This window comes from Martes martes (assembly GCF_963455335.1).
Source record: "Martes martes genome assembly, chromosome: 18".
NCBI classification, from domain to species: domain Eukaryota; kingdom Metazoa; phylum Chordata; class Mammalia; order Carnivora; family Mustelidae; genus Martes; species Martes martes.
The window spans coordinates 8,917,094-8,929,540 of record NC_137906.1 but is presented as its reverse complement, the minus strand read 5'-3'; the positions used below and the strand labels follow the sequence as shown (position 1 = coordinate 8,929,540).

At 41.8% G+C, this 12,447-nt stretch overlaps 1 protein-coding gene across 7 annotated transcripts in view; it reads left to right on the top strand.

Moving 5' to 3' along the window:
* Positions 1–11,894, top strand: part of LOC308359174 (cytochrome P450 3A12-like) — a 73,023-nt gene extending 61,129 nt beyond the window's left edge. For all 7 annotated transcript variants that reach the window (XM_080829946.1, XM_080829940.1, XM_080829942.1 and 4 more), the window contains 3 exons: positions 184–410; positions 3,093–3,255; positions 10,057–11,894. In XM_080829946.1, coding sequence (XP_080686072.1) covers positions 184–410; positions 3,093–3,255; positions 10,057–10,152 — 486 coding nt within the window. In that variant the 3' untranslated portion in view covers positions 10,153–11,894. The remainder of the gene's footprint in view (positions 1–183; positions 411–3,092; positions 3,256–10,056) is intronic.
* The last annotated feature ends 553 nt before the right edge of the window (positions 11,895–12,447 follow it).

Sequence of the window (12,447 nt, the reverse complement as noted above, 5' to 3'; positions counted from 1 at the left end):
ACTCTACACATGTCAGTGAGCCACTGAACAGGTCAAAGAACATGGTAGATATGAAAATGTCCATAAATTCCCTTTACCAAAATTCATGATTCTTAGGTGTCCCTAACACTTCAGTAGTGTATAGAGTGAGTTGAATGTTGATTCCAAATCTCAGTGTATCAAAATCTGTTTGTTTCCTTCCAGGCACCACCCACTTACGATGGCCTCGTACAGATGGAGTATCTGGACATGGTGTTGAATGAAACTCTGAGATTACATCCAATTGGTGGTAGACTTGAGAGGGTCTGTGAGAAAGATGTGGAGATCAGTGGTGTGTTCATTCCCAAAGGGACAGTGGTGATGGTGCCAGTCTTTACTCTTCACCGAGACGAGGATCTCTGGCCAGAGCCTGAGGAGTTCCGTCCTGAAAGGTACAGGGAACCCTGGAATGGGGATCCCACCCTCACACTGGAGAATATTCTGATATTTCCTTCATATAGATGACAAGCATGTGGTTGTACAATTATTCATTTGGACATCTTTGTGCTCCTCGAAGTTTTTTTCTTATTACAAAATGATCATTCTTTGCTGTCAATATTTTATAAGCTATAGACTTAGAAACTATAGAAACGATAGAAACGAAGAAAATTGTAGTCATCTACAGACCGAGTATATTAAAATTATCAATAATATCATGTATCTCCTTATGGACATTTTTCTGTGTACTATAGATTACTAAAAATTAGGATGATATTATAATTTTTGGTTTTGAACTGCTTAATGTAACATTAGACTACAAACAACATGCTATATTTCTGTGTGTGATTATATGTATATGACTTATTTTTTTTAACCACTATCATCTTTCAGGAAATAGGCCTTTTTTCCCTTTAAGTTTTTCTGTCCTCTCTAGCTCTCTGAATTCACCCTCCAGCCCCCACATTCCATGTTTATTAACCTTGGCCCCTGTTCCTACTGGCCTTAGTGGGAGAGCAGATGCTGTGGATCTGAGTCCTCAACCCTGACAGGAGGAGCAGCCTCATGGCTGCTCATCTCTGATTCTTTTTGAACTCTTTTATTTCTGTTTAGGATATCACTGATGTCTTCTCTTCTTTTCTCAAGCCCAGTGAGTGTTCTTATGATTGTTGCTTTAAATTCTCCATTAGGTCTATTACTTGTATCTGTTTTACATAAATCTCTGGCTGTGGTCCAGGGTTCTACAGAGCCTCAGTTCTAGTGGAGTCGGTGTCAGGTCTCATTTCACAAGCAGATCAGAGCACACCTATTTAAAACTCACCACTTTCAGGCCAGGGACCAAACATTGCCCACAGCAAGCAAAGAGAGCCTCTACAGATAGCCGGCCTGAAGGATAGAGCTGCCAAAACACAACAGCAGAGCACAGGCACCACGCACCAGTGACACTCTGTGAAGCTCCAGGCCCTGAGTGCTACATGACCTCTTATTCATAAGGCCATTACTTTCAGGAGCGCACACAGGTCCCATGCTATGTGTGGCTGCAGTCCTGTGCTAGCTCTTGGTATCTGGGCTTCATTAAAAGCAAACTCATCTGTTCTCCATCTGTCTGAGACATCTTCCTTAGAGGGGTCTTGAGCTTTCTCTTCTGGGAATTCAAAGCAGAGTCTGGTTTTGGGCAAAGCTTGAATCTTTAAAAGAGTTGGTGCCCTCCTGTTCATTGTTATCGGTGAACAAAATTTGGAGTGAACTTTTTAGAGATCTAGACTTTAAGCCCCTGACTCTAAGCCCTTATGGCAGAGGCCTTATCTTGTTGTGGGGTGTCCCTACTGCTAGCATCACGTTTACACACGGTACTTGCTGAAAGAAGTCAGAATTGACCAAGTTGTCTGTTCTTTAGACCAGGAACCCTGGTGGTTCCCACAAGATCAGCAGTCCCCACTCCTGTCGCTTTTCAAACAGAAACCAGAGAGCACTCCAGGTACTTCTCTGTAATTCATTCAACCATGAAAAGAAGTGCTTACCTATGTGTTTCAGGGACTGGGCCAGAGAGTAAGAAATCCACATATTAAAAAAGGCTACTACGGAGCATTTTTGACACATACACAGGCATATCCTAGAGACACACGTCTATGAAATACTTTTAATGCATCATGTGTGCCTGTCACCTGCCCAACAACCACTAACCCATCCACATGCCGTTGTAATCCTTCATCTGATTCCCATATGACATGTACATCATCTGCGATCATTCTAGAATGCTCTACATAACATAAGGACTTTAAAAAATAACCTCACCACAATGCCATTATCACTTTTCCAAAATCCACATTTTCCCTTAATATAATCAAATATTCAGGAATCAGTTTTAAATAAAATATAGGATTAACCTTCAAGGAATTTATACTCTCATGAAACCGATAGACAGGGATTATACTGATTATACCTGTCGGAGAGTTTGACGACCCTAGAGTAGCATCATATGCCCGTGTGAATCTTCTGACTTGTTTTTGAAAGTGAGAGGAGGTGCAAGTGGAGACGATAGGGATGAAAAGAGAAAAATAGAACTTTAAATCATGGGGGGTGGGGTGCCTGGGTGGCTCAGTTGGTTAAGTGTCAGGTCATGGTCCTAGGGTCTGTGGGGAGCCTGCTTCTCCCTCACCCTCTGCCTGCCACTACCCCCTGCTTGTATGCTCTCCCTCTCTCTGTCAAATCAATCAGTCAGTCAATCAATCAGTCATGGGAGGCATTTTCTCTACTTTCTTTTTCCATGAGCATGTGACCAATGTAAGTGGGAGTGGAGGCAGGAAGCTGCCTTTCCTTCAGTCAGGCTCATTTCCTGCTTGCCTTTCAGGGTGTGAACATCTCACCATCCCAAATGTAATTCTAGTGTTTAAGACAAATCTTTTCAACAGCATTCATCTCATCTCAGCGAGACTAAATGGTCCCGTAGGGTATGGGAAATGCATAGGATCTATAGTTTACTATTGTCACCACAGAATCAGCACAGCAAGATTTGCGTCACCAACCCCCAAAAGTGTGTCCCGTATAGTCCTGGTAAGAATCCCAAATCCCAAACGTATAGCTCTTATGGTTTCTGTGTTTCACTAATGTGTTCCCTACTTGTATTGTGGAACCAGGTTCAGTAAGAAGAACAAGGACAGCATAAATCCTTATACATACCTGCCTTTTGGAGCTGGACCCCGAAACTGCATTGGGATGAGGTTTGCGACCACGAGCATGAAACTGGCCCTTGTCAAAGTCCTGCAGAACTTCTCCTTCAAACCTTGTAAAGAAACACAGGTCAGAGAGATTACTTTCTACATAAATAGTATTTTTTTTCAAAGTAAGAGATAAGTAATGGATATGTGTGTGTCAGGGGGGAGGGGTCATTTATCCTTAATAATTTTTTCTATCAGCCAAGAGAATCTATTTGGAGTCATGTGTGACCGTTATTCAGCTCATGAGTGCCATGTCTGTGGTTTGTGACCACTCAACCATAAGGGTCATCTAGTGAGTTACATAGCTTGACATGCTTATGCACAGACCTTTGAACTTGAGCAATGTTTTAAATTTCTCTCAAGTCCACTGAAAGGAAGAAAACATGTTGTGCATAGTCTTGACATGCAGTGATTATCATGACATGACTTTTTTGTTGTTGTTTTGGTTCTTTTTAAGATTTTGTTTATTTATTGACAGATAGAGAGCACAGGTAGGCAGAGAGGCAGAGAGAGAGGAGGAAGCAGGCTCCCCGCTGAGCAAAGAGCCTGATGTGGGGCTCAATCCCAGGACCCTGGGATCACGACCAAAGGCAGAGGCTTCAACCCACTGAGCCACCCAGGCGCCCCCATGACATGACTTTTGAAGGATGATCTTCTCCACCACAACTTACAGACACTCTCATGACTGTGGTTCTCAACCCTTGTTTGTACATTGGAATCAGTGACACTCTAGATCAGAGGGACTTAATAGATATATTGAGAGCATTCCATCCCAAAGCAGCAGAATACACATTTTATTCAAGTGCACATGGAACATTCTCCAGAATAGATCACATATTAGGTCACAAAACAAGCCTCAAGAAATACAATAAGAATGAAATCATACCATGCACCTTTGCTGACCACAACACTATGAAGAGACATCAAACACAATAACAAATTTGGACAGACCACAAATACATGGAGACTAAACAATGTTACTAACAATGATGGGTCAGCCAGGAAATCAAAGAAGACCTTAAAAAAATACATGGATACAAATGAAAATGAAAACACAATGACCCCAAACCTTAGGGATACAGCAAAAGCGGTCCTAAGAGGGAAGTATATAGCATACAGGTGTATCTCAAGAACAAGAAAAATCTCATATAAACAACTTAACCTTAAGGAGCTAGAACCTAAACGAGCTAGAAAAAGAACAGCAAATGAAGCCTAAAACCAGCAGGAGGAAGGAAATAATAAAGATTAGAACAGGAATAAATGATATAGAAACTATAAAAACAATAGAACAGATCAATGAAACCAGGAGCTGGTTCTTTGAAAAAAAAAAAAAATTGGTGAAATTGACAAACCTCCAGCCAGGCTTATCAAAAAGAAAAGAGAAAGGACCCCATAAATAAAATCACAAACAAGAGATGGGAAATAACAACCAATACCACAGAAATTTTTTAAAAAATTATAAGAGAATATTATGAAAACCCGTATGCGAACAAATGGGACAACCTGGAAGAAATGGATAAATTCCCAGCGATATATAAACTACTGAAACTGAAACAGGAAGAGATAGAAAACTTGAACAGATCAATAATCAGCAAAGAAATTGAATCAGTAATCAAACTCCTAACAAACCAGAGTCCAGGGCCAGATGGTTTTACAGGCAAATTCTGCCAAATGTTTAAAGAGATCATGCCTATTCTTCTCACAAATCTCTTCTATGAGACCAGCATTGCCCTGATACCAGCACCAGATAAAAAAAAACTCCACTAAAGGAAACTAAAGGGGCGCCTGGGTGGCTCAGTGGGTTAAGCCTCTGCCTTCGGCCCAGGTCATGATCTCAGGGTCCTGGGATCAAGACCCGAGTCGGGCTCTCTGCTCGGCAGGGAGCCTGCTTCTCCCTCTCTCTCTGCCTGCCTCTCTGCCTACTTGTGATCTCTCTCTCTGTCAAATAAATAAATAAAATCTTTTTTTAAAAAAAAGAGAGAAAGAGAGAACTACAGGCCAATATCCCTGATGAACATGGTGTAAAAATTCCCAATGAATACTAGCAAACTGAATCCAACAGTACATTAAAAAAAAAAAAATCATTCACCACAATCAAGTGGGATTTATTCCTGGCTTGCAAGGGCGATTCAGTATTTGAAAATCAATCAATGTGATATACCACATTAATAAAAGAAAGGATAGGAAATATATCATTTCAAGTATTTGACAAAGTACAACAACCATTTATGATAAAAGTCCTCAGCAAGACACATTTTGAGGGAACATACCTCAGCATAAAGAGGCCACATATGAAAAACCCACAGCTGATATCATCCTCAATAGGGAAAAATGGAGAATTTTCCCTCTATGGTCAGGAACAAGACAGATGTCCACAGATATCACTGTTATTTAACATAATACGGGAAGTCCTAGCCACAGCAGTCAGACAACACAAATAAAATGCATCCAAGGCAGCAAAGAAGAAGTTGAACTCTCACTACATGCAGATGACGTGATACTCTATATAGAAAACCCAAAGCCTCCACTAAAAAGCTGCTAGCACTGATCAATGAATTCAGTAAAATTGCAGGATACAAAATCAATGCCAGGAATTTGTTGCATTTCTATACACCAGGAAGGTAGCAACAGAAAGAGAAATCAAGGAATCAATCCCATTTAAACCTGCACCAAAAATTAAGATGTCTAGGAATAAGCCTAACCAAAGAGGTGAGAGACCTGTACTCTGAAAACTATAAAAACAGAGATGAAAGAAATTGAAGAGGACACAAAGAAATGGGAAGAACTTCCACGCTCTCGGATTGGAAGAACAAATATTGTTAAAATGTCCATACTACCCAAAGCAATGTACATGTTTAATGCAATGTGTTTCAAATACCAACGGCATTTTTCACGAATCTGGAACAAATAATCCTAACATTTGAAAGGAACCGCAAAAGAATCCAAACAGCCAAAGCAACCTTGAAAAGAAGAGCAAAGCTGGAGGCATCACAATTCCAGACATCAGGTTATATTACAAAGCTATAATGATCAAAACAAAATGACAGTAGCACAAAAATAGACACACAGGTGAGTGAAATAGATTCGAAAGCCCAGAAATGACTGCACAACTCTATGGTCAAAGGATCTTTGACAAAGCAGGGAAGAATAGCAATGGGAAAAAGACAATGTGTTCCACACAGGCTGTTTATAAAATGCTGTTTTTTGCAACATGAAAAAGAATGAAACTGGGCTGCATTCTTACATGATACACAAAAATAAACTCAAAATGGATAAAGATCTAAATGTGAGACCTGACACCAAAAAAGTCCTACAGGAGAATATGGTCAGAAATCTCTTTGACATCATCCACAGCAACTTCTTTCTACATACGTCTCCTGAGGCAGGGGGTACAATAGCAAAAACAAAAATAAAAAACAAGAAAACAAACAAAAATACTACTGGACATCATCAAAATCAAAAGCTTCTGAACAATGAAGGAAATAACGGAACTAAAGGCAATCTACAGAATGGGAGAAGACATTTGCAAATCATGTATCTGATAAAGGGCTAATATCAGAAGATATAAGAACTTATAAAAGTGAACATGAAAATAATTAAGGGGGGCACGTGTGGTGATGAGCACTGGTTATCATACGCAACTAATGAATCATTGAATACTACATCAAACACTAATAATGTACTTCACTCTATGTTGGCTAATTGAACATAATAAAAAACAAAACAGAAATAATCCAGGTTAAAAAAATGGGCAGAAGACAGGAATAGACATTTTCCCAAAGAAGGCGCACAGATGGTGAACATACACAGGAAAAGATACTCAACATCACTCATCTTCAGGGAAATACAAATCAAAACTACAATGAGATGTCACCTCACACCTGTCAGAATGGCTGAAATCAACAATGTAAGAAGCAACAGGTGTTGGCGAGGGTGCAGAGAAAGGAGAACCCTCTTGCACTGGTCGTGAGAATGCAGACGGGTGCAGCCACTCTGGAAAACAGTATCAAGGTTCCTCAAAAAGTTAAAAATATGACTACCATGATAGGTATGAAGGAGGGGACTTCTTGTGATGAGCTCTGGATATTATATGTAAGTGAGTAATCACTAAATTCTACTCCAGAAACCAGTATTCCACTATATGTTAATTAACTACAATGTAAATTAAAAATTAATACCAAAAACAATAGTACTACCCTACAATTGTACTACTAGGTATTTACCGAAAGAATACAAAAATACAAATTCAAAGGGAGACATACACTCTGGTGTTACTTGCAACATTATCTACAATAGCCAAATTGTGGAAAGAACCCAAATGTCCACTGACTGATGAATGGACAAGGAAGATGTAGCATATATATACAATGGAATGTTACTCGGCCTTAAAAAAGAATGAAATCTTGCCATTTGCAACAACATGGATGGAGCTAGAGAGTATTACACTAAATAAAATAAGTCAGAGGAGGCACCTGGGTGGCTCAGTGGGTTAAGGCCTCTGCCTTTAGCTCAGGTCATGATCTCGGTCCTGGGATCGAGCCCCGCATCGGGCTCTCTGCTCGGCGGGGAGCCTGCTTGCTCCTCTCTCTCTCTCTCTCTCTCTCTCTCTGCCTGCCTCTTTGCCTACTTGTGATCTATCTGTCAAATAAATAATAAATAAAATCTTAAAAAAAATAAGTCAGAGAAAGACAAACAGATGATTTCACTTGTATGGAATTTAAGACACAAAACAAAGGGGAAGAAAGAGAGAGGGTGGCAAACCAAGAAACAGACTCTTGATGATAGAGAACAATCTGATGATTACCAGAGGGGAGGGGGTGGGAGGAAGGGTGAAATGGGTGATGGAGATTAAGGAGTACACTTGTGATGAGCACAGGGAGATGTATGGAAGTGTTGCATCACTATGTTGTATACCTGAATCTCATATTATACTACATTAACTAACTGGAATTTAAATAAGAGAAATTGTTAAAAATCAATAAAAATCCTGATGCCCTGGTCATCTGAGATTTTCTAACATAGCTCACCCAGAGTGTGGCTTTAAAAGTGCCTCCATGGATTCTCAACAAGGTTGAGAATCCGTGGTGTGAAGCGTGTCTGCCAGATGTGACGGACTCCCATGATCCAGGCTATCCTGGGTGCTTGGCCCCACCTTCTGCAAGCTGGGCTCCAGTCAGGCTGTGTTCCCTTTCCATCCCAGTCCGAGTTCTGTGAAGGCTCAGCACGCTCTCCTCCCATCTGTTCTTATCCTTCCAGGCCTGGTCAGTCTCCAAGCCCCTCCCTGGAGCCTCCCCATGCACCAGATCCCGTTCCCTCCTCTGCTCTGTTATAGGATACTACAGGCCACTGTCATCAGCGGAGTCCCCAAGCTGAACACTTTGTCATTAATCCAGCCACTCCATTCTATGTTTTCTTTGAACCTAAGAGCATCTTTAACTCTAGCATCTCATTTAATTCCTTTCTTAAATTCCCACCAGTGGGTTATAGTCATCCAGTAAAGTTCACAAGTGATTTGAAGTTGATTGAGAGCCCTGGGGTGCAAATTGTAAAGAATTTTAATTTTAATAATTTAACAAATGACATTTGTGTATAGGCTTGGTGTGGGGGTGTGTGTCTCGTCTGTCTTTCTGCAGGGGAAATACAAGCATGCCATTTAAAATTTGAAAATAACAAGTTACATTTTTAGAAGGATCTGGAAAACATAAAGAATTGTTGCCTCTGAATCATCTCAAGCAGGGCTGTACAATACGGCCTACTTTTAGGACTTGTGCATTTATTATACAACTCTTCCCTTTATTAGACTTCCTCAGAGAAGAGGAGGAAGACGGAATTGGTCTCCATTTTATTTGTGGCTTTGGGGCAGCTGCATAGCAGTAACTGACTACAAACGAGGGTCTAAGCCCTGAGAGAAAGCGGGGCTCTGGCACACCCGAGCTGGGGCAGACACTCCCTGAAAGCTCCTGTTCACCCACAGGGTGGCAGTTCTCACCTTCCAAGGCATTTGCATACCCTTCAGTCAACCGACATTAGAAGGTGACTCTGCTTATGGCTCCTCCACACTTTAGGATAGTCACTGGGAGAGAATAGGGCTAAAGGTTCACTCAGAGCACTGTAGGGTCTTCAGCAGCTCACCATTTGCCTTATATTCTGGAGCCAGGAGATGGTAGAAAACAACCATCATGCTTCACGAAGAACTCCTGCCATCAAGAATGGATGGTGCTACTGGGAGACGTGACAGGATCTTTAGCAGGGACGATGGCCACATATTAAAGTGTGTAAGACCCACTCGGGTTTACTTTGCAAGCTTGAACATACACAAAATATACTCTGTATTGCTTTTTTTTTTAAGATTTTATTTACTTATTTGACAGATGGAGATCACAGAGAGGCAGGCAGAGAGAGAGGAGGAAGCAGGCTCCCTGCTGAGCAGAGAGCCCGATGCAGGGCTCAATCCCAGGACCCTGGGATCATGACCTGAGCCGAAGGCAGAGGCTTAACCCACTGAGCCACCCAGGCGCCCCTACTCTGTATTGCTTTTGAAAATGCTTTGACATGATGCCTAAGAATCTGGTTTAAAATGTAAACGTTTGTTCCTTTTACTTAAAATTAAAGTGAAAGGACCACAAGCCCAACAAAATTTTATCCCCAGCCTGGTAGGGAGTAGGTGCTCAGTAGATATTTGCTGAATGAGTGACATATGCATCCTCCCACCTTCCAGTCTCGACAGCTTACAAAGTAGGAGTAAGATCCCAGATATATGAGTCTAATAGTAGTATTTACGTGTTTGAAAAGCATTATTGTCCCTCATGTTTCTTGTCTCCTTTGGTTTTGTTGTCAGTAGGGCTTCATTCCTGGTTCTCATATGCTTGTCTAACTGTTGTAGATTCACCTGGAAAGGAGCACTCAAGGGGCTGTTAAACTGGAAAAACCCATTGTTCTCAAGGTAGAGCCAAGAGATTGGAGTGTAAACAAAGCCTGACTTTCCCTAAGGACTTCCCCTTTGTTCTTCAAGATCCCGGATCACCAGAGACTTCAACTTACTTTGGGAGTAAAACCCAGAAATGAAGATGGCCTTCACGTACTGCCCGTGACGGATGACTAGGGATTCTGTACCTTCGTTTAGCTTTCTCCAGTGTCTGTGTGGCGCATTTATTGTGGAGAGTAAAGGAAGTCGCTAAAAAGTGCCAGAGATGTAGACTCAGCCTGTCCGGTTCACACAGACTACCCCCAGTTAGTGCCATCTGTTCCCCTGACCGTTGATCAAGAATAAAACTTCCTCAACAATTTTATCAACAAACATTAATGGAGATAAGAACTACTGTGGTGACTCCACGTGGTAGTGACATTTATATCACATGTCTTATTTTGAATATTGTACATTAAATATTACACTGAGCCAGTCAGTCAACAACTCTTTACAAAAATACCACCCAATGCCTTTGTGTACGTTAAGGGGAAATCCGTAGAACTGAGGAGTGAGAGCCAGTGACTGAATGTTTTGACCATCACAGTCGCTGGGTGGGTGGAGCTCGTTCAGAACTCCGATGTGATATATTAAGATAAGTGAGAGTTAATCCACTGTGACTTTGCCCATGGTTCAGAAAGCATATTCACAATTTAATTCTACAGGTTGTGGAGCACGTGTTTTTTATAACTTTCGATTGAGGCACTTAGTATTATATGATTCCTTTTGATTTCATGTTTTCATCTCATCTGCCCTGTTGTTCTGATAGGCAGGGAACATGCTTTTCACTTTGTGTTCCAGCCTCAGCTCCCAACTGCCCTGACACAATGAACATCAAATCAGGGACGGTTGATTGGCCAGTGCATTGGACAGAAAGGCTAAAAGCATTTGTCCATTTCAGCTGGTATCAGGAGCTACACAGGTGTCTTCTGTTTCCTTCCCCATCCCATCCCTTCTCTCTCTTCTCCTCTCTTCTCTTCCTTTGCCTCCCTTCCTAGCTAATTCAGCCCTAAAGCCATAGGTGGGGCACAGCCCCAGGTGGGCAGCCCCATATTTGGGGTCAGGGGCTGAGAAGGGAGTCACACTGACTCCAAATCAGAAAAATCAGAAACTAAGTAGGGTGCAAAGGGTATTCACATGAAGAAGCAGCCTGGCATGGGTGTGAGAACCCGAGCTAGGTAAGAAAGATGTCCACACATAGGGGTGGTCTGTCAAGAGTCCACAATGGGACGGGGTAAGAAGATCTCAACATCACCTCTGGGATAGTCTTACCAGGGAGGCAAACCTGCAAGAAATTCTCAAAAGAAATCAGACAAAACCAAATAAAAGAATATCTACTCTTAATCTGTAACGAGTGTATAATCTTCAATAAAATCAAGGTCCTGAAAGTGATTTTAAAAAAAGAAAAAACAAGCCCAGATCGGAGGCACTTGCCCCCCCAGCCCCACCTCAAAGCAAACCAAGACTAATGAGTTTCAACCTATCCCAGGAAGGTGACGTTTTATCAGTCCATCTGAAATTTCCTGGTGGCCACTGGTGAGTCATCTTCGGGATAGAAACCCTGGAAGTCCATCCGCCAGAAGGAAGGTGTCTTGACCAGAAACAATCCTTTCTTTTCCCTCTGTGCACTTCTTGCCCCACCCTCCTTCCTAGAAAACCCTGCATTTTGTACACTCCTGGAAGCAACTACCTGCCTGCCAGGTGGGATGGTGCCAATTCATGAATCCCTTAATAAAGCCAATTAGGGTTTCAACTTGATTGCTGGAATTCTGTTCTTTAACAAAAGCCTTAACTTAGACGAAGTAAGTGTCCCAGACTGAAGTAGAAAGACTAAAGATAGGTGAAATGTAAAATCGGTGACCAAGTGAAGTCCTTCTGCTATAAAGGACATTGTGGGGACACTGGGGAAACAGGCTGTGATGGTTACTCAGCAGTAATGTGTCAACGTCCACTTCCTAACTTTGAGGGAGAATGTCTTTGTAGGAATGACAGGGGATTCTGAAACATTAGGTCAGCAATTTACTCTGAGGTGGGTCAGGAGCAGAGTTCTCGGAAGAGATTCTTCTGGAAGCTTGTGATTGTTCTCAGGAGAAGAGGGTCGCAGAAGCAGCTTGAGCCTACACAGCTCTCCACTTCCCTACCTTAGTCTGACTCGTATTATTTAATGCAACAAGACAGGACCACACAGTGATGAGAGATGGGGAGCTCTGAGGCTGGAGCTCCTGGGGTTTGAATCCCAGCTCAGTCCAGGACTGAGTTTAGACCAATCAGTGGCTTTGGGTAAAAGAGGTAAAGGTTCCCCTTTTGCAT